This window comes from Camellia sinensis, chromosome 8, assembly GCF_055761805.1.
Source record: "Camellia sinensis isolate YWXY chromosome 8, ASM5576180v1, whole genome shotgun sequence".
In the NCBI taxonomy this organism is placed as follows: domain Eukaryota; kingdom Viridiplantae; phylum Streptophyta; class Magnoliopsida; order Ericales; family Theaceae; genus Camellia; species Camellia sinensis.
This window is the reverse complement of record NC_138968.1, coordinates 53,780,493-53,801,964: the sequence shown is the minus strand read 5'-3', so window position 1 is coordinate 53,801,964 and position 21,472 is coordinate 53,780,493. Positions and strand designations below refer to the sequence as shown.

The 21,472-nt window shown below is 39.0% G+C and overlaps 1 protein-coding gene across 4 annotated transcripts; it reads right to left on the bottom strand.

Moving 5' to 3' along the window:
• Positions 1–13,950: 13,950 nt before the first annotated feature.
• Positions 13,951–20,006, bottom strand: LOC114269074 (uncharacterized). Of its 4 annotated transcripts, none has more exons than XM_082882642.1 (5): positions 19,792–20,006; positions 19,590–19,680; positions 17,307–18,832; positions 14,565–14,764; positions 13,951–14,460 (listed from the first exon to the last, which is right to left on the bottom strand). In XM_082882642.1, the coding sequence occupies exons 3-5, from the start codon at positions 18,587–18,589 to the stop codon at positions 14,426–14,428; spliced, it is 1,518 nt and encodes a 505-aa protein (XP_082738768.1). In that variant the 5' UTR covers positions 18,590–18,832; positions 19,590–19,680; positions 19,792–20,006; the 3' UTR covers positions 13,951–14,425. The 4 variants fall into 4 exon arrangements, with proteins under 4 accessions (XP_082738768.1, XP_082738770.1, XP_082738769.1 ...); XM_082882644.1 differs by having other exon boundaries at positions 14,568–14,764; XM_082882643.1 differs by having other exon boundaries at positions 14,565–14,761.
• Positions 20,007–21,472: the final 1,466 nt, after the last annotated feature.

Genomic DNA, 21,472 nt, shown 5'->3' with positions numbered 1-21,472 from the left:
GAGCAGATAGTCCCGGCTTACCCTCCTGAGGATATGAGGGAGACCGAGAGGCTCACCACCGAGCAGATGGCCAATTATACTATCGGCTGGAAGGTGACCCGCTTCAGAGGCATCGGCGACTACAGAGAGTACGTACAGACGTACATTATGCAATCTCTGAGCGGCGGCCGTCGAGTGGAGGGAGCCAGGCCCGTGGCGCCAGCGGCTGGGGCAGGAGCGGGAGCTGGAGCAGGAGCTTCGAGGAGGGCTCGAGTCCGTGGCAGGGGCGGAGTTCAGGGAGGACGAGGGACCGGTTGGCCTGCTCTGCCCCCTTTATTGACTTTCCGAGGGCAGGGTGGGGTGACCTATCAGATCCCCTTCGCCCCTTCGCCAGCTGATCACGAGTTTTTCGATGTCCCCGACTTGCCTCCGGTATGTATTACTGCATTTTTGTACAGTCATTTCATTTCAGTTTATTTGATATTCCACAGAATATTGACGCATCTGATACTTTTGCAGGCTTCTTCTGAGTATACCCGGCAATCATTGGAGATGAATGCCTCCATGATGGGGATGCTACAGCGGACCTTTGATCTCCTGGCCCTCTACAGCATTCCGGTATGTTCTTCTGATCACGGCCTCAAATCACTCACAAGCTGATTCGCGTAATCTGATGCACGGCACAACACCTGATACATTGATCTCACAGCATCTGATACACTGGATACACTGCATTCTGCACTGTACTCTGTACTGATAAACTGCTCACGGCATTCACACACTGTACTCATACACTGCATTCTGCACTGATAGATTGTCCACGGCATTCACACACTGTACTCATACACTGCGTTCTGCACTGATAGATTGTCCACAACATACTGATGCATTTGTCTTTTATGTACTTGTTCAGCCTCCCTTCCAGATTCCCGTGGTAGGAGGTGCTCCAGCTGGACCTTCCGTCCCCGCCCGAGGGAGAGATGAGGAGGGCAGAGCATTCCCCCGCACCAAGGCGGGGCGCACTCATATTGGGAGTAGTTCGCGAGCTCCAGTCCCTGATGATGATGATGACGAGGAGTCAGAGGTGGAGGCAGAGGCAGAGGCGGAGTCATCAGAGGAGGAGACCGGAGGTAGCACCAGCTCGGGCTCTGATGACGATGCTGATGATGCTCCTGGACCTTCGTCTAGGAAGAGGACTAGGACAGACCGCTAGCCTTCGAAGTCGCTTGACATGGACACAGATTTTTGTTATTTTTTCTTTCTTGTACTTTTCTCTTTTGTTGATAGTCAGGATGCTTTGTACTGCCGCAGGCAGATTTTTGTTTCCAAAACTTGTGTATTTGAAAAAGATGATGAAATGAAACAGGATTTTTATCTGAAAAAGTGTTTACATCCGTATATCTTTACATTTCATACTTTGCATCGCATCACACCATATTACACCTCAATGTAAATGAAATTGATTGGTTGTCTGAAAATTGAACACTTGCACTGTAATAATCAGATAACTAAACAGCCGACAGCAAAATAACCCAAGCAACCCACTGCCTGATTCTGGGCACACAGCCCTTACTCTACTGGGGATTAATCTGCATACAGCCCATAACACAGCATTCGGTTCATTCTGCACATAGCAAATCCCGAACAAACAACCCAATCTGACAAGACGGACTACGGAGGTGAAACCAGCTGGAGTTGAAACACAATCGAATATAGAGAATGGCACAACATTCTGAGCATAAATGATTTTTGAAATTAAATAAGGGTTTTTCAAACCGGGGTATCGAGTCTACAACTGAACACAGCGGGGAGGACTCAAACAAAAGGGTACACGACCTAAACACAACGAGACACGCTCGGGAAAGACTAAAACAAAAGACGAGACCGGCAAATCGAAGAGACACAACACGCAGACGCGTCAATGTAGACGAGGGACCTCAGATCACGAGGAGCCGGTTTCTCTAGGTATTGTTTCCCACCCTTTCTGATTTTGTGATTCTCACATCACTCGGCCCTTAGGCTCGGTTTTTCTCTCAAAACCCTTTTTCTTACTTTTCTCTCAACTTACACCTCTCTATTCTTTATTCTCTCATTTTTTTCGTCCCTCCCCAGGGTGATTAATGAATGAATAGGAAGGTGTGGGTTCATGCCCAATGCCGTTAGCTCACAGCTATTTCTTCTGGTGGGTAGAGTGCCCTCCTGGCAAGTACGTTGATGACGGGGAAAAACAGAACACCTAACTCAACTGCGCCCCTAATTCATCACTTTGACCGTTTTTCGTTTTGGTTTTCTACTAAAACAATTTTGATCAAGATGAGAGTCGGATTAACGTACTTGTTCGATTTTTTATTTGAAAACCATGCAAGTCAGGCTGTAAGCACTGAAAATTTTCCTTTTTGGGTCCAAGAAAATGGTCCAGTTTTGGAAAATGGAATAGTTTTCGAGAAAATAGTCAACCTCAGTAAAAATTTTCAAAAACTATTTTGCAAACAGTCAATGCTCAACAAGCATGGAACTTACTCTTTGAGATGCGCGACCTCGGATCGGAGGCAATGGAAAATTGCCCCTGGCTTAAAGGGGGTGGATGGCAACGGAAAGTTGTCCCTGGTTAGAACGGCGGCTCACAACGACTCGTGGCAACGGAAAGTTGCCCCTTGTTTGGATGGTGCCGCAGCAGTCCGCAAACAGTCTTCATTGGTGGTGGTCGAACTCTTGGACACAGAGATGATGAAGACGGTCATAACAGATATATGGACAAAATCACCTTGGAAGGCGTTGGCGACTAGACTTTGGGATGAAATCGAAACCATTGCATGGACCGAGACGCTATGAAAGCGTTGGGGGCTGGACTTCATGATGAAGTTGCCTACGTATCCCAAACATGGGAATCAAGCCTTACGTAGTTCCGGTTAAGGTACACTCGGGTATTTTAACCTTCACTTTTCAGGCTCTAACTTTTGCCAAGGTGCCCGATGCGGGTTTTCGACCTTGCGAGCTTCTTTTTTATTTCCTTTTTTCTTTTTCTTTTCTTCTCCGCATTTTTTCTTTTCTTTTCTTTTCTTTTCTTTTCTTTTCTTTTCTTTTTGCTTCTTCTTTTTTGTATTTTTCTCTTGCTCTAACTTTTGCCTGGGTCGCCCTTCCGGGTTTTCGGCCCAGTGAGCCTCTCAAAGGGTAAAAAGTGTAACAAGTCCATGCCAACTGGTTTTTGAAGTTGAAGCCTCTCTGTGTCTAGGAGAACGGCTGTTGCAATGATTCGCAGAAGAATCCATCATGGTTGCTCCACGAGCTTCTTTTGGTGAGATCTAATCCTTCTGATTCGGCTTTGGTGCCTCCTGCTCGAGGGTTGCTTCAGATCTGGCCAAACAGTCCTTGCATGACGTTTGACCGTTGAACTTGCTGAACGTGTTCAAGGTTCGAAACAGACGAGTTGAATCTTGAGGCTGAAAGCGATCCTAGGCTGCACGATCTTAAGAGCGGTTCCACACAGGTCTTCATAGGGCCGTGTAAAACATTTGTTTTTGAAAATTTTTAAGAAAGCGACAAATCGCTCCTGCCGAAGATAGTGTGGAACCAATCTGGATCAAGCCAGGGTCCTTCCCAGTACTCACGCTGACAAGCATGGTTTCATTCATTAAGGCTTAGCATGCCTCTCTTTCTCTTAAGATGATCAAAATTTTGCAAAACCCGAGGAATTCCTTCCTCTTTGTTTTTGTCACCGCAGTGTTCAAAAGGGGTTTTTGAAAAACTTAGGCTAATGCAATGAGTTTGGCGCGCAGGAGAGTAGGCAAGATGTACTGTCAGTCCGTTCAAATCCTCTGGCACTTATACTGAAAGCAAGCACGAAAGTGAGATAGCAACAGCTGTTTCATTCAGATTTGTTTGGTGTAACTGGCTCCTCGGCAGAAACAGACTCAAAAACAAAAACAGGTAATTACAAGACAAAACGGTGTTCGAGACAACAACCCCAGAATCACCTGGTATTCTATACAAAGGGGACTGACTCGCTACAACAAGACAGACCCTTTAAGCAAAAGACTGACTCAAGACAGAGAGACAGACTCAAAACAAAAGATTGACTCGATACCCAAGCCAGAATTTACAAAACTCGGTTTCACCGATGCTCAAAAATGCGTGCCAGACGCTGCATCCAAAATATACCGAATGCCGCCCGCAGGTGGTTCACTTTACATACTTGCAGTATCTGTGTCCTCAAAATCCGGTAACTGGGTGGTCACGGACTTGGCTGAGGTGGGCGGGAGGATAACCTCGTTGTCAATCAAATCTTGCACCTCATGATGGAGGCGGAAGCAATTGTCGGTCGCATGGCCTGTCTGCTGGTGGTACGCGCAGTACTGGGCAGCATCACGCGTAGCAGGGAGATTCTTCGGGAGAGGCCGAGGCTCTAAGGGTTTAAGGTGGCCCCTCTCGGCAAGGATCTGAAGTGCCTTGGACAGAGGCATATAGAGAGCATGAAAGGTCCTGCACCCCCGGGGCAGGTATTTCGAAGTCTGAGCGCTCTTACTAGACACACAAGCAAAAGGGTCGGCAGGCGCCACTTTGACTTTTTGATCGTTTCCCGGTGCAGGGTTGGGAATAGGAGGAACGGTTCTGGCATGACGGGGCCTATCCCGATTTTCTGACTGACTTGAACTCCCCTCAGGTGGAGTGGGGAAAGCATCCTCCATAGTTTTTGCCACAACTGCGGATATCTGTTGCTTATTCATCCCCCCGGCTTTCAAAGCCTCGACTGCCCGCAGCAGTTGTTCGATGGGATCGGCATCCGCCTTTATTTTGTCTTTTCCTCTGGCCTCAGCCTGATCGAGGGTCTGGGTTGGTGTTGATATGTCATTACCATAGCTGGAGGCCATCTCCGGTTGGCTAAGTTCGATCACAATTCGCCCCAACAGCGGGGGCTCCTGGGGTACAAAACTCTCGACATACGGTGTGGCTGGAGGTGAAGCTGATATTCCGTAGGCGAGATCTGCCACAGACCTCTAGAGATCACCTATCATCCCCATAAGTTCAAATGTAGTAGGCTCGCGAGCCTGATATAGCTGGGGGGGTCCAGACCGAGTGTGCAACAGGCGACCTAGGTGGATGTGACATGTCGATATTGATCTCGCTTTGCAGAGCGATCCCTTGATCTAATGCAGCCGTCATAACCACGACCTCTTCTGAATTCTGCGTCGTCATAAGTCCTGCCTCAGCAAGAAGGAGCACTAGCTATTCTATATCAACTCTCTGAACTCTCTGAACTGAAAGGGAAAACAAACAGCATTTCAGCCCAAACAGATCAAACACGGGCGCAGCCGAATAACTGTACTCCACTACTGATCACTGTTCCCCAGAATCACTGTTCCCAAAACTGAACCTGATACCCACAGATAACTGATTCTCATAAACTGATACTGATGCCCTCAGGTCTAATACTCAATCTTGCAAACTGATATGTACGTTTCCTGTAGAGATACACCCCTAAAGCACATAGCAGATAAGTGAGAACCAAAACACCCCTATGTTGGGGTAGGGTTTCCCTGTCCTATTTTGTCAGGAGCTAGGGTTTCACTATGCACGCAGCAGTTTCAGACAACCTAATATCGGGTAAGCAACCTGTCCTAGCTTGGAATGGTCACTATGGATCCGAATATGCACTAGGTCGAATGGTCGAAAAGGGTGCCCCGGTAAAACCAGGGTTTGTGTTCCCATACTGTCAGAGCCCATAACCGGTCAGCCTTATGGTCATGCCTTGACAAGACAAGCCTCCGGCAAACCGTTCAGGAATGGCAGATGGAAACACGGTGTCCTAGGCGCACCAATGCACATGCAATGCAAAGAGACACATAAATGTGATCAAAACAGGATATCACGAGTTCGAGTCAAGCTCTCTAAATCCCCAGCAGAGTCGTCAGAAACTGTAGACGTCCCCGAACGCCCCGGGAGGGTGAGTCCCGTTCCGTTCATTTTGGGGTTACTACAGTTCGGACTCTCGAATTGTCACGGTTCCTAATCTGAACCAAAGAGTCCAAATTCGGCAAATCGTTTCGAGAAAAAAACAGATTTTTGAAAGAAGTGCCAAACATGGACTGCTTTGCCAGATACAGAGTCGCCACCTAAATATTTTTAAATGGGGAAATTTAGGAAACCCTGACTCGGTGCCGAAGGCCACGTGTCCGTCGTTGCCAAAGTTGCCTCGGCTCGGGAGCTTGGTACGATCGGGAAAGGTCAGCTATGAGCACCCCCTCTCGCCCGATCCGAAGACCGGCCTCTACTAACCATGATATCTGATTTTGAAAACGTTATGTGTTCTTATTCCGGTTATTAGCCTAGAATTACTATGTTATGCGCACAGCAAACAAGTATAGACTAGATTGCCTAATTTGAAAACAAGCATTGCATATCCGTTTTTTGAAAAGCGCTTTGGAATTTGCTACTCGCAAGTAGGCTAAAACACGGATTTCAACGAGTTTTTCCAACTCAAACAATCCAACCTTCACCCACAGGCATTCAAACAGTTTATCTCACATAAGCATCTAGCCACATGGTAAGCATGCTGTCATGGCAACATTCGCACGCATGCAACATGCTAAAGCGAAAATACTTACATCGTACTCCGTGCCAAAACAATAAACTAGTTAGCAAACATGCATGTCCTAGTTCATGTTAAAAATGGCTAATGCAACGCCTACAAGATGTACTTAGAATAGGCTCGGCTAACCTAAGCATGGCATGTGAAGTACAGTCAATCAATTGATGCACGTATTCAATTTGGAATTTGAAATACAGATGCAGTTAAAATGATGCGCCGAGCTTGGTGCATGTAAGACAAATGAATGAATGCACGCATGCATTGCATAAGGTATGCTAATTTTAAACGTGCCCTAATACTAACCATCAAAGTGGGTAAATAAAAGGGAAGAAAGAAGTGGGGATTGGAAGGCATACACACCACTCACGCACACTTATTACAGATTTGCCCTCGCCCGAAGGGACCAAAAGAATATAATACAAATTAATTAACTACGCAAGCTAATTTAATATTACAAATTGCCTAATCAGTTAACAAACCAATTTAAACTAGGAAAAGCAGTAAACCGCTTTGGGAAGGGAGCCAGATGCAGCGCATGCTCGGGTCCTGCTCGGAAGTGCACGGCCATGCATAGTCTGCCTCTGTTTTCCCTGTTCTGCCTCTCTGAAGACTGCCAAAGTCTCAAGGATGCCTCTCTGGATACTGGAAATCACCACCGGCTGAGTAGAATTACCACCGGCAGTGAATTGTGGTCACCGGCACAAAATTAATCCATCGGCTGGTGATTTAATGCCGGTCGGCAATGTATACTGCCGGTCGGCAAAGAATGCCTGCAAAACCTGCAACTCACAGCAGCAGAGGACAGAACTTGCATGGCAATACAATTCAAGCAATGTATGCACCAATCATGTCCCCTATCATGTTTGTGACTCAAAAGGGCATGTGTCTCGATTCTCGGACCACCAATCACGCATTTCCATGCATGATGGCCCAAAGAATCAAGTGTGCAACTTTCATGTCAAATGAAATGCAAACCAAACAAACGAACCAAGGCCCAATTCCTATCACCAAGTCAAGGAACAAGGCATGCATGCAAGATGCAATACAACCTAGGCATGCAAGTTAAAGATGCAACATGGCATGGCAAGACACTTATGCAAGCATACAAGCAAACATGAGGCAATGCAAACGGATGAAAAGATGGACTTATACATGATTTAGGCAACTCTAAATAGGCTCAAAACAGTGGCCAAAGTAACCAAAATAAAGGACCAAATACACATACACACATGCACATGTTAAAGGGCCAACACTTAGGCACAAATGAGGCAACTCTCAACCACATTTGAATGAGACAATCATGGACACATGGCATGCAAGGTAAGCATTGGAACTCATGTTAAGATGGTGTCAAACCAAACAAACAAAATAGACCAAGCATGCAATGAATGGCCCAAGTACTTGAAGCAAGTCCAAGGGACTTGAACCATGGCTAAACCAACCAAGCCTCACAAGGCTAAGAGGACTTAAAATAGATTCAAGGCAAACCTAGACCATGCAAAGGGGACTCTTAGATGGCATCTAAGTGGCTCAAATTCAAAGGCATGCACAAGTGCCAAAACATGGAGCATGCTACACAAGCTTTCAAAGCATTAAAGAGACATCCAAAGCAAGCATATAGGCATGCAAAGGGGACTGAAATGACATGGAGGATGGTTCCAAATCACTAAATCAATGCAAGAATGGCATGCTACACACTCAAATACTTAAGGCCAACAAGCCAGAATGCAAAGGGGCTATACTAAACATGCCAAAGCCGACCCAAACAACTATGGACAGACCTTAATCATGGAAAAATATGCACAAAAGCTTCACAAGACTAAGCCTAAAACATGCTAGAGCAAAGGCTAACAACCTAAGGCATATTAAGGCAATAACAAGGCATTACATGGTAGGTATGCCAAGCATGCATAGTGTACCAAAACCAACACACAACAAGGTTATGTCATGGCATAATAAGCATGGAAAACAGCCAAGACATGATCAATACACACCCTAACATGATGCTCCCTCAAGAGGCCAACAAGGGTCCCTTTTAAGGACAACAAGGAGAGGGGGTGGCCCTCCCCTTTTGGAGACTTCAAGGCACCATCTTCGCCACTAAAATCCCTCAAGATTTCAGTGGTGAAGAGGCCCAAACACCAAAGTCCCGAAACTTACACAAAGTAGCACAAAATGAGGCCATACAAGGCTTAAGAGGGGTCAAACAACCTCAAACTACAAAACACTCTCAATAAAAAATCAAGAGGGCTAAAAAACATAACTTTTTTGTATTATACACTAGGCACAAAAATATTTCAAAGATGGGTAAAAATACAATGGAAAAATGGGGAATAAAGGGACTAGTTTCTCACCCTTGAAGACCCCTTCAACAATGGTGCTCCAATAGCCCTCCTTGGCTTGAATCCAACTCCAAAACACCAAAAATATCCCCTTAGAACCTCAATAGCCAAAGGAAGGTGAAACACTAGGTGTTTGTGTGCAATAGTAAGAACAAGTGCACCTAGAACATTCAAGAGAGGGAAAGAGAGAGAGAATGTGTATCAAACCCTAACCCTAAAACCAGAGCTCTCCTCTGTGTTTTCTATCTCTAAAATGTCTAAAAAAATCTTACCCTAAACAAGGGAGAGAAGGGCTCCTCTTATAGAGCTTCTTGTCTTGTAAAGCTTACAAGACAAGCTTCTCAAGAGGGAGATCCCTACATACACGTGTATGGAGGGGAGCCAAATGCAAGACAGCTGTGATAAAATATCTGCAAAAGCAGATGCACAGTAGTCGGCCGGCCAAAGATGCCATTTTGGCAAAAGTGAGTGCCGACCGGCAATATACATTGCCGGTGGCAGCAAAAACCAGCCGGTGGCCTCTGGCCATGGCCGGTGGTGTGTGGGGATGCCTCACAAGGCATTCCTTGCCCCTCCAAGGCAAAATGCAAGTGTTTGGTGCAAAACCAGACACTAAACGGTCGAATTCGGAGATCCTGAGGCAAGGCACGTAGCCGAGACCTCTGGGAACTCCAAACGAACACGAACATGGATGATCACCGAGTGTTCAAACGGTGACGTCCAAGTCTTGAGGACGGTCAAAAATGGGGTGTCTACACTAACCTAGGAACACCACGTTCAATTTCTGCATTTTTATTTACATAGAAAGCAGTACAACTCCAAGGAGATCTACTGGATCTAATCAATTTTTTCTGGAGAAGAGTATTAATTTCCTTTTTACAAAGTTCCATATACTCTTTTTTCATTTGGCTGGGACGAGCCTTAGTAGGAATTTTCTTTTCATTAAAAGTAGGCTCATAAGGAAATGAAACCATGTGTTTCTTGTGATCCCAAAAAGCATTAGGGACATCGCTGCAAATTTCTTCCTGGAATTCTTTTTCAAGTAATTTAATCTTTTGCTGAAAAGATGATTGCTGTAGTCTTTGTTATGTAGTTAAAAAACTAATTTCTTTTTGGAGAAAATTTATTTGGTTTTGTTTTGAAGAAACTAAATCAGTAATTTGATCTACTTCTTTTGTACACGGAGAGGTGATAAATTCAAAAACAATGTTTTGATTATCAAGAGTTGTATGAATTCCTATTGTATCTATTTTTGTAATAGGCATTAAGAGATTCAGGAATGGAGTACCAAGAATTATGTTTTGAGCCATATTTTTAATTAAAACAAAAGATGTTTTCAAACATTATCCCTGATTGCAAATTAAAACTTCTGGAAGTTTGTAATCAATATACAAACTGTTACCACTGGCACTGGTTAATGATTGACTTGTTTTCTGGAAATACTTGGTGGGTACCAAGCCTTCTTGTATGCAATTCATATCTGCACCACTATCAACCAAAGCAATTGCATCGCGAATAATATAATCTGGCTGAATCATGAATGTGATACGAATATACCATTTCTGAATGTTATTTTATGTAACGACATTAAATATTCTGGATCAGGGTCAGACATTTCATTTTTTTCTTTTTTCTGTAATTGGTTATTAATCTTCTTTATTTGTGAATTAATAACAAAATTAGAATTCTGTAAATGTTTAATTTTTACTTTTAAAGCATTGATTTCCATTTTTAATTCTTGAACTGTAATGGGTTTTTCTGAACTAGGTGTCTGGATACGGTTAAAAACTTCTTTCATACTATAATGCTTTGGGGGAAGAACTTCTTCTTTCTTTTGATTATAGCACATTTCAAGAAATTTTAATTTGGTGGCTGGATCTTTGATTCCATCAGCTATTTCTAAAAGATTTTGCTCAGAATCGGTTAGGACATTAATACTGGGACCAATATTAAGTCCATTCATTTCAACTATAGCTTTCCAATAGTTTGCTTCATCAGAAACTTGGTTTACTGAATTTTTACATGGGCAAATTTCATTTTCTGGATTATCATCAGTTTCTGGTTCTGAACTATTTGAATAAATGGCTGCTAGTTCATTATCAGAAGGTCCTGATGATGAACTGGAATCAGAAATTAACTGTAATATTTTTTGCTGTAAATCGTCATCTAATGCTAATTCATTAAGCTTAGATTGAATCTTAACTCGGCATTTATTAGCATAATGACCTGTTTGTCCACATTTGTAACATTTAATATTGGACTTATTTTTCTGAAATGATTTTCCTTTAGTTCTGGATTTATATTTGGGTCTAGAAGTTTGGGGTTGTGTCTGGGTCTTATGTTTAGGGTATTTTCTGTATTTCTTATGAGGTTTCGAATACGTTTTATGTTTTCTTTGCTTATGAGGATACTGGACCGGAGGGTCATAAGCAAATTGTTCACAAAACTCTCCTAATTCTTTTCTTCCTGTAATATGCTGTTGTCGAAGTTGTTGCTGAAGTTTAAGGTCATTACAAAGGGCAAGACCTTCAGAAGTAACCAAACTAATAAGTTGGCCACTGGTAGTAAGGTATGGCTATTGAACGATGTAAATCTCGTAATTTCTTACGCACTCGTTCAACAAAGAGTGTCGGGAGTCCATCAATGAATTTAGCCTTCCAATGGTCAGAACTACCATCAGATCTCTGCATAACTTTCATCAGGAAAACATCTTTATACCATCTAAAATGGGATAAAGAAGGACATCTAAGTTTCATCAGGAGTTCTCTATTGCGGTCTGATATTCCTGTAGCTTGGCCAATAAAATGGGCAATTATGGTGTTGATAAGTGTGTAGACAGCATCTTCTTCTTCAACTCGTGCTGCAGCCTCACCACTAGCACCGGCAGAGTCGGTATCAATGACAGGACGGGTGGATGAAAGGATTTCTGTGCACTGGGCAGATGTGAGAATGTTATCCCACCATCCTTTCAGAACACTGGTAAAACCACTAATAATATAGCAGGCAACTTGATGGTCAGAATTATTATTTTGTTTGCAGACAGTAGCAAACATAAGCATTTGCTGGAGAAGTTCATAAATCTAGTATTCAGAAAGACCATTTATATTCCATTCGTAAATGGTATTACTATGATAAGAACGTTGGGTTTGTAAAAAATCTTCTTCGTACAAGATATCCATAGGACTAGGCCGAGGATAAAAATGGTGAAATTTATGTGGAGAGAGATAATTAATTATCTCTCTCCAGATAAATTTCACCATTTTTTATGAGAAAATAATTAATAAATCATACTTTTCTCAAAGAAAAATAATCAAGTCTTATCAATATTCTACTTGAACAATAATTAATAAATCATACTTTTCTAAGAAAGAGTTGTCATTTTATTGTTTGAAAAAAAAAAGAAAAAAAAAAGGCTTGTTCGATTGATTATGTAGGTGTTTGGCATGTATTAAAAGAGCAGGGCCGACCCTGAGGTGAGGCCACTAGGGCTGTCGCCTCGGGCCCTCAATTTTGAACAAAATTTAGGGCCTCCAATTAGGAGAGTGTATCTTGTTGTGTTATTTCATAATTATTTTAATATTAGTTTAATTTATTTATTTTCATGTTGTTGTATGGTATTATTTTGATTCATGTCCGATTGATATTTAATGTGAAAAATTTTATTTTTAGTTAAAAATAACTTAGCAAGTGTATAAAGAGATTAAAATTTTTCCCATAAGTTGAATATTATAAAATTTATTTCTACTAAATGAAATTATTCATAGAATGTTTGATTTTAATTCAGTTGCATTTTTCTAATTAAAAAAATTGTACCTTATTACTATATATTTATTATTAGATTGATTCTAAAATAGGTAACAAAAAAATACATATCTTAAATGAAAAAAAGACATTAGCTTTAATTATTATTTTACATACTTTTTTATTCAGTTAAATGGAGTTAAATAAAAGATTAAAAAAATGTCATGGCATCCCTTAGTGAACATTAAAATATATAATTAATAAGTCATATTATTGAGTCATGTCCTACTTAGATTCATGTTAAAAAATAGTCAACCCTAACTCACTAATTTTATATATTGCTTGAGTTGTGTCGAAAATTCTCATCCTTATCCCCAATTTATTTTAGTTCTTATAGCATTGGTAAGCTAAAAAATAAATATTCGATTCAACTAATTGAAGTTCAACTATTATATATATATATATATATATATATTTGTTATCTAAATTTTGTTAAATTGTAATGCAATAAAAATAAATTTTTATCCTTTTTGTTTTATCCAAATAATTTTTTTTTTTTAAGATAATGATACATGAGGGGCCCAATTTAAAAAATTCGCCTTAGACCTCTAATAACTCAGGACCAGCCCTGAAAAAGAGTGTACTTTTTTTTACATATATACATTTATTTAAGTCACATCTATTAACATCTATCAATATCTTCCCTCTACTTTTCTTCCTACGTTCTGTACTTTTCTACACATTTTTTTTTATTATATAAAAGGTTAAAAAGTACACTTAAGCCTCGTTTGAGAGCAGGCTTTTTTAGTAACTTTTTGACTTTTTAACTACAATATGATGTAAAAAAAAACTAGTATGTTTGGGATGACTTTTTGATTTTTACGAAAAGATGTGCAAAAAATAAAGAGAAAAGTGAATCTTTGACTTTTTAATATAGGTTATTTGTTTTTTGATTTTTTTAATATTTTTTTTACTTTTAAGCTAAAAGAGACAGTTCCCAAACGAGACCTTAATATCGCAAGTCATCCCATATATGTAAATAGTTTTTGCAAAAATAACTCATATTTTAGAAAGGGCATTGCTATTCAAAATAAAAAATTAGACCTAATTTTCAAATTGAATAATGTAACAATCAATTAAAATATTAAATTTGAATATCCTCTTTTACATTTTTCTAATCATTAACAAATCATATCGTTTACACATCATTTGATTTATAAAATAAGTTTAAAAAGTGAACTCATAAACACTAAAAAGTTTTTGAATTTTCAAAAATTACTTTTGCACAAAAAATAAAAACGATTTGAAAATGAAGAATCTTTAAACTTTTCGCTATTTTATTTCTAAAATCAAAGACAATATAATGCATGCTCCACCTCTACAATCACTAAATAAATTCATGTAGCCTTCTCATTCATTTCCCTTGGCTTTTTATACCAGAGCCCATCATACAGATCACAAAATGCTAATCCAGTAACCCCATGCAGAGTCATCTCCACCTCAGCTCATGTGTTTCTGTTTTTTTTTTTTCTTTTTTTTTAAATAATAACCTTTCCCTCCCAAAATCCCATCAAATTTTGAACATCTCTAGCTTGCTTCATGTCCCATTTCTCCCTTTTTATTCGCCCAAAATTTTATCTACCTACCAAAATCCACGGGCCTCGCAGCCCCGGTTGTCCTCCAGTGTAGCAAAATACAGTATTCCCTCTATCCTTCAAGCGCATGCTAGCATCAGAGCCCGGGATTCTTGGAAGCATGCTCATGCTCGTGCTCGTGCTCATGCTCGTGCTCTTGTGACTGCATCATCGGTTCCTACAAGTTTTAGACCTTACTCATGTCAAAAAAAAAAACAAAAAAAAAGTTTTAGGCCTTGCTGTTGTTCTAGCAAGTATTGATAGGGAAACAGGTTTCTTCACCACCAGTGTTCCACAAGAAATTGGCGTATTTGGAGGCGTGAAAAGGGTTCTCTGGTTCTGCTGCAATTGCTTCCAGAAATCTTTCTTCTGCTCCCCACAGGTCCTTTCTTACTATCCACAAGAAATTTGCGTATCGGCTTAGCGCCTCTGCATCGTACGGTTCCACTTGTATGGCACGCTTGAAGCACTCCTCCGCCCTGCTAAAAACTCCACGAGTCATAATCGAAACAAAAAAACAAAAAACAAAAAAAAAAGTATACTATAGCGGTTCTTTGAGCGAAGCTCAAGTTTAACTAGAGAGTAAAATAGCATGATCAGTGATCACCCCACTAGTGCACTAGAAGTTTCATTTACAATGGCCCGTTTGGTAAAATTGTGAGAAAGTAATTATATATTATACCTTAACAAATTATAATTTATAACTGTGAACATAAGTTGGTAACCTGTTTGGTGCAGCTGTGTGATTATGGATTTAAGCAGCAGAATAGTGTTGGGTAAATAAGTTGTAAAATAACTTTTTTCCGTATAATTGTCATTTTTACTCTTATAAGATATAAAATTTATAATTTCATTTATAATATATTTTTTTCTTTTTTTTTCATTTTATTTTATTTTATTTTCTTTTTTAAAATTTTTTTTTCTTCTCTTCTTTCTTTGTTAATTTTTTTAAATTTATTAATTCATTAAAATTAATATTCTTGTTCTAATTTATATTAATGTTGTGATTTCATTACATATTATCTTTCATATATTCATTATCAAAATTATTAATTTTTTTCTTCTCTTCTTTCTCTGTATTTCTTTTCCTTATTATTATTATTAATTGTGATTTTAGTATAAAAATTATCAATTGCCCATCAATTATTAAAATTAGTATCAATTATTAATTATTATTATTATTATTAATTTGTTCATCAATTATTAAAATTAGTATCAATTTGTCCATCAATTATTATTATTATTATTTTCTTGTTATTATTATTCTGTATCAATTAGTATAAAATTAATGGCTTAATTAGCATCAATTAATACTAAAACTTTTAATAGTATCAATTATTTCAATTAATGTTGTGATGTCATTACATATTATTTTATTTCAATCAATTGTTAATTTTGTTTGCAAAAATCATTGTTTTCATTTTTTATTATTTTGTTTTGTTTTCATTAATATCAATTAGAACAAATTTTTTTTATATTATTATTTCAATACCAAAAACTATTTCATTAATAAAAGTTAATACATTTTTGTTTTTAATTGGTAAAGAAATTACCAAATAAATTTATTTTTGTTTTTAATTATTATTTATTGATATTAATCGAAATAAATTTATTTTAATTGATTATTTTTGTTTTTAATTGGTAAAGAAATTACCAAATAAATTTGTTTTTGTTTTTATTTTTATTTTTTTTTCTTCTCTTCCTTCCTCATGAACCATCCGTACGCCGGTGGTCTGAACTCTAGCCACCACCGCGATCTAGAACGGCAGAGAGGGAGTGCCGTCGGCCTAAACAACCACCGCCTAAACAGTGAGAGAGAAAGAGAAACACAGAGAGAGAGAGAGAGAGACGACGGCCTGAACAACCACTGCGTGAACAACCACCGCCTCTGACACCTCTTCTCTCACGACGACAGATCGCGATGCGTAGGGTTTTCAGATCGCGATGACGGCGGTGGATCCAGGCTGTCGATTTGCCTTCAGATCGCGATCACGATACCTCTCTAAGGCGATGATTGTCGCTCTCATCGATCTGAATCGAACACAGAGAGAGAAAGAGAGAGAGCGCTAGGGTTTCAGAGAGCTAGGTTGGTCGGAAATCGCCTCCCTTTCGCCGGAAATCGCCTCTCAGAGGCGTGAGAGAGACAGAAATGAGTTGTGTTTGGTTTATATACGTGGCACACTGGTTATAACTTGAAATGGTGAGGGGCATTTAAGTCATTATACACCTTAAGGCTCAGCTGCGTGCATAATCAGTTTGGAAAAGCACCTCTTAGCTCACTAAACAGATTATGCGTGAAATGACTTAAATTAAGCCATAATTCATCCCTCATAATTTTTACCAAACACTCTAATATGACTTATTTTAAGCTATAAGCTGATTTAAGCTATAAATAAGTTATACCAAACGGCCACAATATCAACAGACAAGGCAAGTGAACTATTTGACATGAAGCAGATTATGTGTCGCATTTATAAACTTTCCTTAATTTCCATTTTAAGCTAATTCATTTGTAATTTTGTCTTCAACCAACCAATACTTATAAGTACCCATTGCATAAACTCTTGGCCTCGTCCCCAAAAGGATTCTAAATTCACAAAGTAAGAGAGCCAGCCCAATTTTTTCAGTTAATGTAAAGAGACAACGAGGACACTAATCACGTTGGAAAATTTCCTACAACTAATCTCTTCCTTTTTTTTTCTTTTCTTTTTTTTTCTTTTTTTTCATGAGTAAATTTCATTTTGTATTCTATATTATATATATCGAAACACCCCAAACGTGCAGTCATGTACCAAAAAAAAGTCAGAGAAAAGCTCTACTGCAAATTGAGCTTGGCTATAAAATCTACAATAAAATTTCCTAAAACTAACCTTGGTTTTGGTTTCTCTCCTCCAAATTCACTATAACCCCTAACATGTTAATCCACGTTAATTACAAAAAGCAATTTATCAAAATATCAAAAAAAAAAAAAAAAAAAAACATCCAAAAGCAACATCAAACCAACTAATTCAACTAGTTAATTACCTGTCATGGTCATTGGCAACAAGGTGGAGGAACTGAGCATAGTTACAAAGCAGAAGTGAATTGTTTGGGTCTTGAGACAATCCCATCTGATATAGAAGGTCAGTTCTATAGTATTCCGTGTAATCATCTGGTTCAAGCTCCACTAAAACAGGGGACACCAACGATTGCATCGTATCATGATCAACAATTCCACCCCTTGATTCCTCCTGCATCCTAGTGGCTTCATCCACCACCAAACCCCACAACCCCGCGTCCTTTTCACTGATTTTGCAATCCTCATTCCAAGAAAACCCGGATAAATCATCTGGCAGAGAGCGAACGTTCCCACCACCACAAATTTTCCTGGAAAATGACTCGAATTGTAGTTGATTCATACTCTCCAATGCTGAAACATTTTCTGTGGCTTCACACAATGTACTCAGTAATGAATTGTCTTGAATAGCAGTGTTGTGAGACATTGAATAGATTGAAAAATCTGCCAAAAGGATCATCAAACAGATCATCAGAGACGGTGTGCGCGAAAAAACTTGTTCGAACAACCACGCGAAAGAGGCGTACATTTCTCTGTGCACTCGAGCTTTGATCTTCTCTAAATCCTCATAGGAAATGAATTCTCTCATCTTCAATGCATGACTTTGAAGCTCTAGAATGATGAACACCATTGAAGAGAAGGTTTTCTTAACCGAACAACTAGTTGATTCTCCTAAACCTCCAAAACCCTCTTGCCATTGTTGCTTCTTCTTTATTATCCTAAGAGAAAGTGGAAAATCGACGCTGTTCGCTCTTCTTTCGATAATTGCCCAGATAAGCTCTTCCCTCTCCGGCCATTGTGGGGGCTCTGGCTCTATCCCAAGCGTAAAAGGCTCTAATGATCCGAGCTTTGATGGGAATAATGAAGCCCTGAATGACAGATTGGTTCTATGTTCTTCAGTCCCCACAACTGACTTTGACCAAGTGGTGGTGTTTTCATCCTCTGATAATTCAAAATTTTGGATAATTTCAGATAAATCTTCATGGGAAAAGTCATCAAAGTCGGCATGACTGCAAGCCCGTTTCATGGTGGGAGCTCTTGAGACGGGTTTGTTGAATGATCTAGATTTCAAGAGTTTCGTGGATGGCCATGTGGTTGAAACAGAAAATCTGTAAAGAAAAGTTGTGTTTCTTTTGGTAGATTTGGTTGAAGATGAGGAAGAATTGATTGGAGAAGTGGGATTTGGAGAAGGAAAGGATTGAGGGAGGACTAGTGAGCATTGCAAAGTGGGTTGAGCAATTTTCAGTCTCATATTGGGTTCTGATAACAAGAGAGGTAAAATAAACAGAGGAAGGCAGAGAAGATATAAGCAAAACTTACAGGGAGAGAGAAGCGATATACTAAAGTGGGAAAAACATAGTCAAAAGTCCCGGAAAACCCGTGTAGCGCAGAAAGTATCTTTTCTTGTTTTCCAATCGACCCTTGAGAGAGAGAGAGAGAGAGAGAGAGAGAGAGAGAGAGCTTGCTCTGATTGCTTTCAATTCACCAACTCAACCTGTGATATACAGATAAAAAGCAAACAGCTAATGTGGTCAAAAGTCAGGATCTTTATCTGCATGTGCATGTGCATGTGTGACTTTTCCCCTTCGACTTTCCCCCAAAACAAACAGGAAAAAGAGAAACCATAGATTCAGCAGGAACAGGAAAGCATCATATGGGGAAAAGCCATATCCAAGAATAATACTCCTTTCATAAAATATTAATTTTTTATTCTATTTTTTATTATTTCAAAATATTAATTTTTTTCAAAATAATAATATAAATTTTTCATTTTATTCTTTTTTTAAATTCAACAATAACATAAAAAGTATAATTATGACATTGATATTTTTTAAAAGATATATTATCAAAGGTTTAATTTTGAAAATTAATTTTTTAAAAATGTAATAATTATATTATCAAAAAAAATTAAATTCTCCAAAAAAAAAATCATTATTTCGGAACGAAAACAATAATAATTTAATGTGGGTTCAGGTTGGTAATGCTTTGCAAATGTTTTTTTTTTTTTTTTTTAGAGAAGTGATGGCACAATTGTTCAAGATTTATATATAGCTCCTACCACTTAAAATAAAGAAACCATCAATCGAATATGTATTTGTTTTGAAAATGTCAGTGCTACATCTATTTAAATGTAAAATGTTTCATGAACACTTTTGTAATTTAGATTCTCAGAAGTCTGATTCGTGTTTGTGTTTATGTTTATAGGGGTGTAAAAATTGAATTATTGTTCTTTTGATTTGTTGGAAACTTACCACCAGAGTTGTTTTCCAGTGAGAATCAGTGATGAACACCACCATTGCCTTTGAAAGGGACCTCTGAAGCTTGTCTTTGAACTTGGAAAATCTTTTTGAAGAGACAGAAAAATAGGATGTTAATATGTATATGTATTGCTTGATATGGATAATAAATAATATACAAATACTCATGAAAGACTCAACAAAGTACACATTTTACATGAGATTCTCAGGTGCAAAAGATTGAGCTGTTGAAAGAGAGAGAAGAGTGACTAAATAAGCTGTTCCTTTATAGAGAAAGAACCCCACACTTGTGTTTTTAGGATGGAAAATTTAGTGGGAAAATGAGTTTTTGGGTCCTCGTATGTTGCTGCTGATCATCGTCCGAACGAACAGCATTTAACAAAAGAAGAAGTAATGGACTTAGCATTATGTAATGGACTGTAAAGTAGTCAGCCGGTCCGCATTCCTAGAGAGGTGGTTTCAGAGTTGATGAGAGTCGTAAGCCAAAAGGAATCGATACAGCTGGCTGGGTCCTCACTACACGGGGCCAGTTATTGACTCGTGGCACCCTTGATTAATTGGACGACGCGTTTCTATTCCTATAATTCTTTTTACAGGCCTTGTATTGGGCTTTTTGAGAGCTTGGCCCCATGTGTGCTTCCATTCCAAACCACCTTTTTTTTTTATTTATTTATTTAATAATTAGTAAAAAATTCACTCTTACTTCAATTTATTAAGACAATATAATTTTGATCAAAACGATATCACTTTACTTTAAATAAAAAAAAATAGAAATAGATTTGTCCCCTCCTTCTCTTTGCGGATGTCTCCTAGGGGTTGTTTGGGATGACCTAAATAAGTGTATTTTTTATCTTTTTACGAAAAGATGTGCAGAAAAGTAGAGAGGTGATGTCATGGAAAAAAGATAAAAAGATGGATTGTTTGGAACTTCCCAAACTTGGTCTTATTCTTTCTCTTCTTCTTCTTTCCTTCTCACTCTTCTGTCGGTGGCTATCCATCCCTCACTCCTTCCTCATTCTCCTTTCCTTCCTCTTCTTCTTTCTCTCCTCTCTTCCTCCTCTTCTTGTAGTCCATTGTTTGCTTTCTCGTCTCTTTATTCTCTAATATTTTATGGGTTTGATCTATTGACTAGGTTCGATCTACTGATAGAGTAGAGGAACTTAAGGGTGAAGACAAAAGTGCATAAAGTAGTGGTAGTAAAGTTGGGGTCCAATTTGTCAACGGTGGGCAAGATCTAGGGTTTTGAAGAAGAAGAATAAGAAGAAAAGAGAGAATGAGAGGTGGGGCTATAGTAGGTGACTGGAGGATAGGAGTGAGCAATTGGCAGCGGTTAGCAAGCATGGGAAAAGAGGTGGCCAGCGGTCAATAATAGTGCAGTTAATGATCTACCGGTGGTCTCACCTCTCTTGTGTTGTTTTTGTTTTTTTTTTTTGGTCTTAATCAAAATGACATCATTTTAATTTCTCTTAATGTCAACCGTTATGCAAAGAGCAATTATTGCAGGATCAATTCTGACAAGCTCCAGAAAGTGTTTCCAATATTTAGAAATTATATGAACTCAATTGTTTGAATTGGTACTCAATTAGGTCACATAGTGTAACAATTCCGACCTGTGATTAGCTACTAAACCTTATTTTAGAATGCTTAATCAGTAATTAAGATGAAATTCTGAGTTAATTGCATGTGATAATTATGTTTATATCTATTCATGGTAGGAATATATGTCTGTGCTTTTGTTTCAGTATGCGAATTGAAGGCCATATCGGCATCTGATCATGAATATGTGTAGACGTCCCCCGAACGCCCCGGGAGGGTTAGCTCCCGTTTTGTTCATTTGGGGGTCACTACAGCTCGGACCCTTGAATGTCACGGTTCCT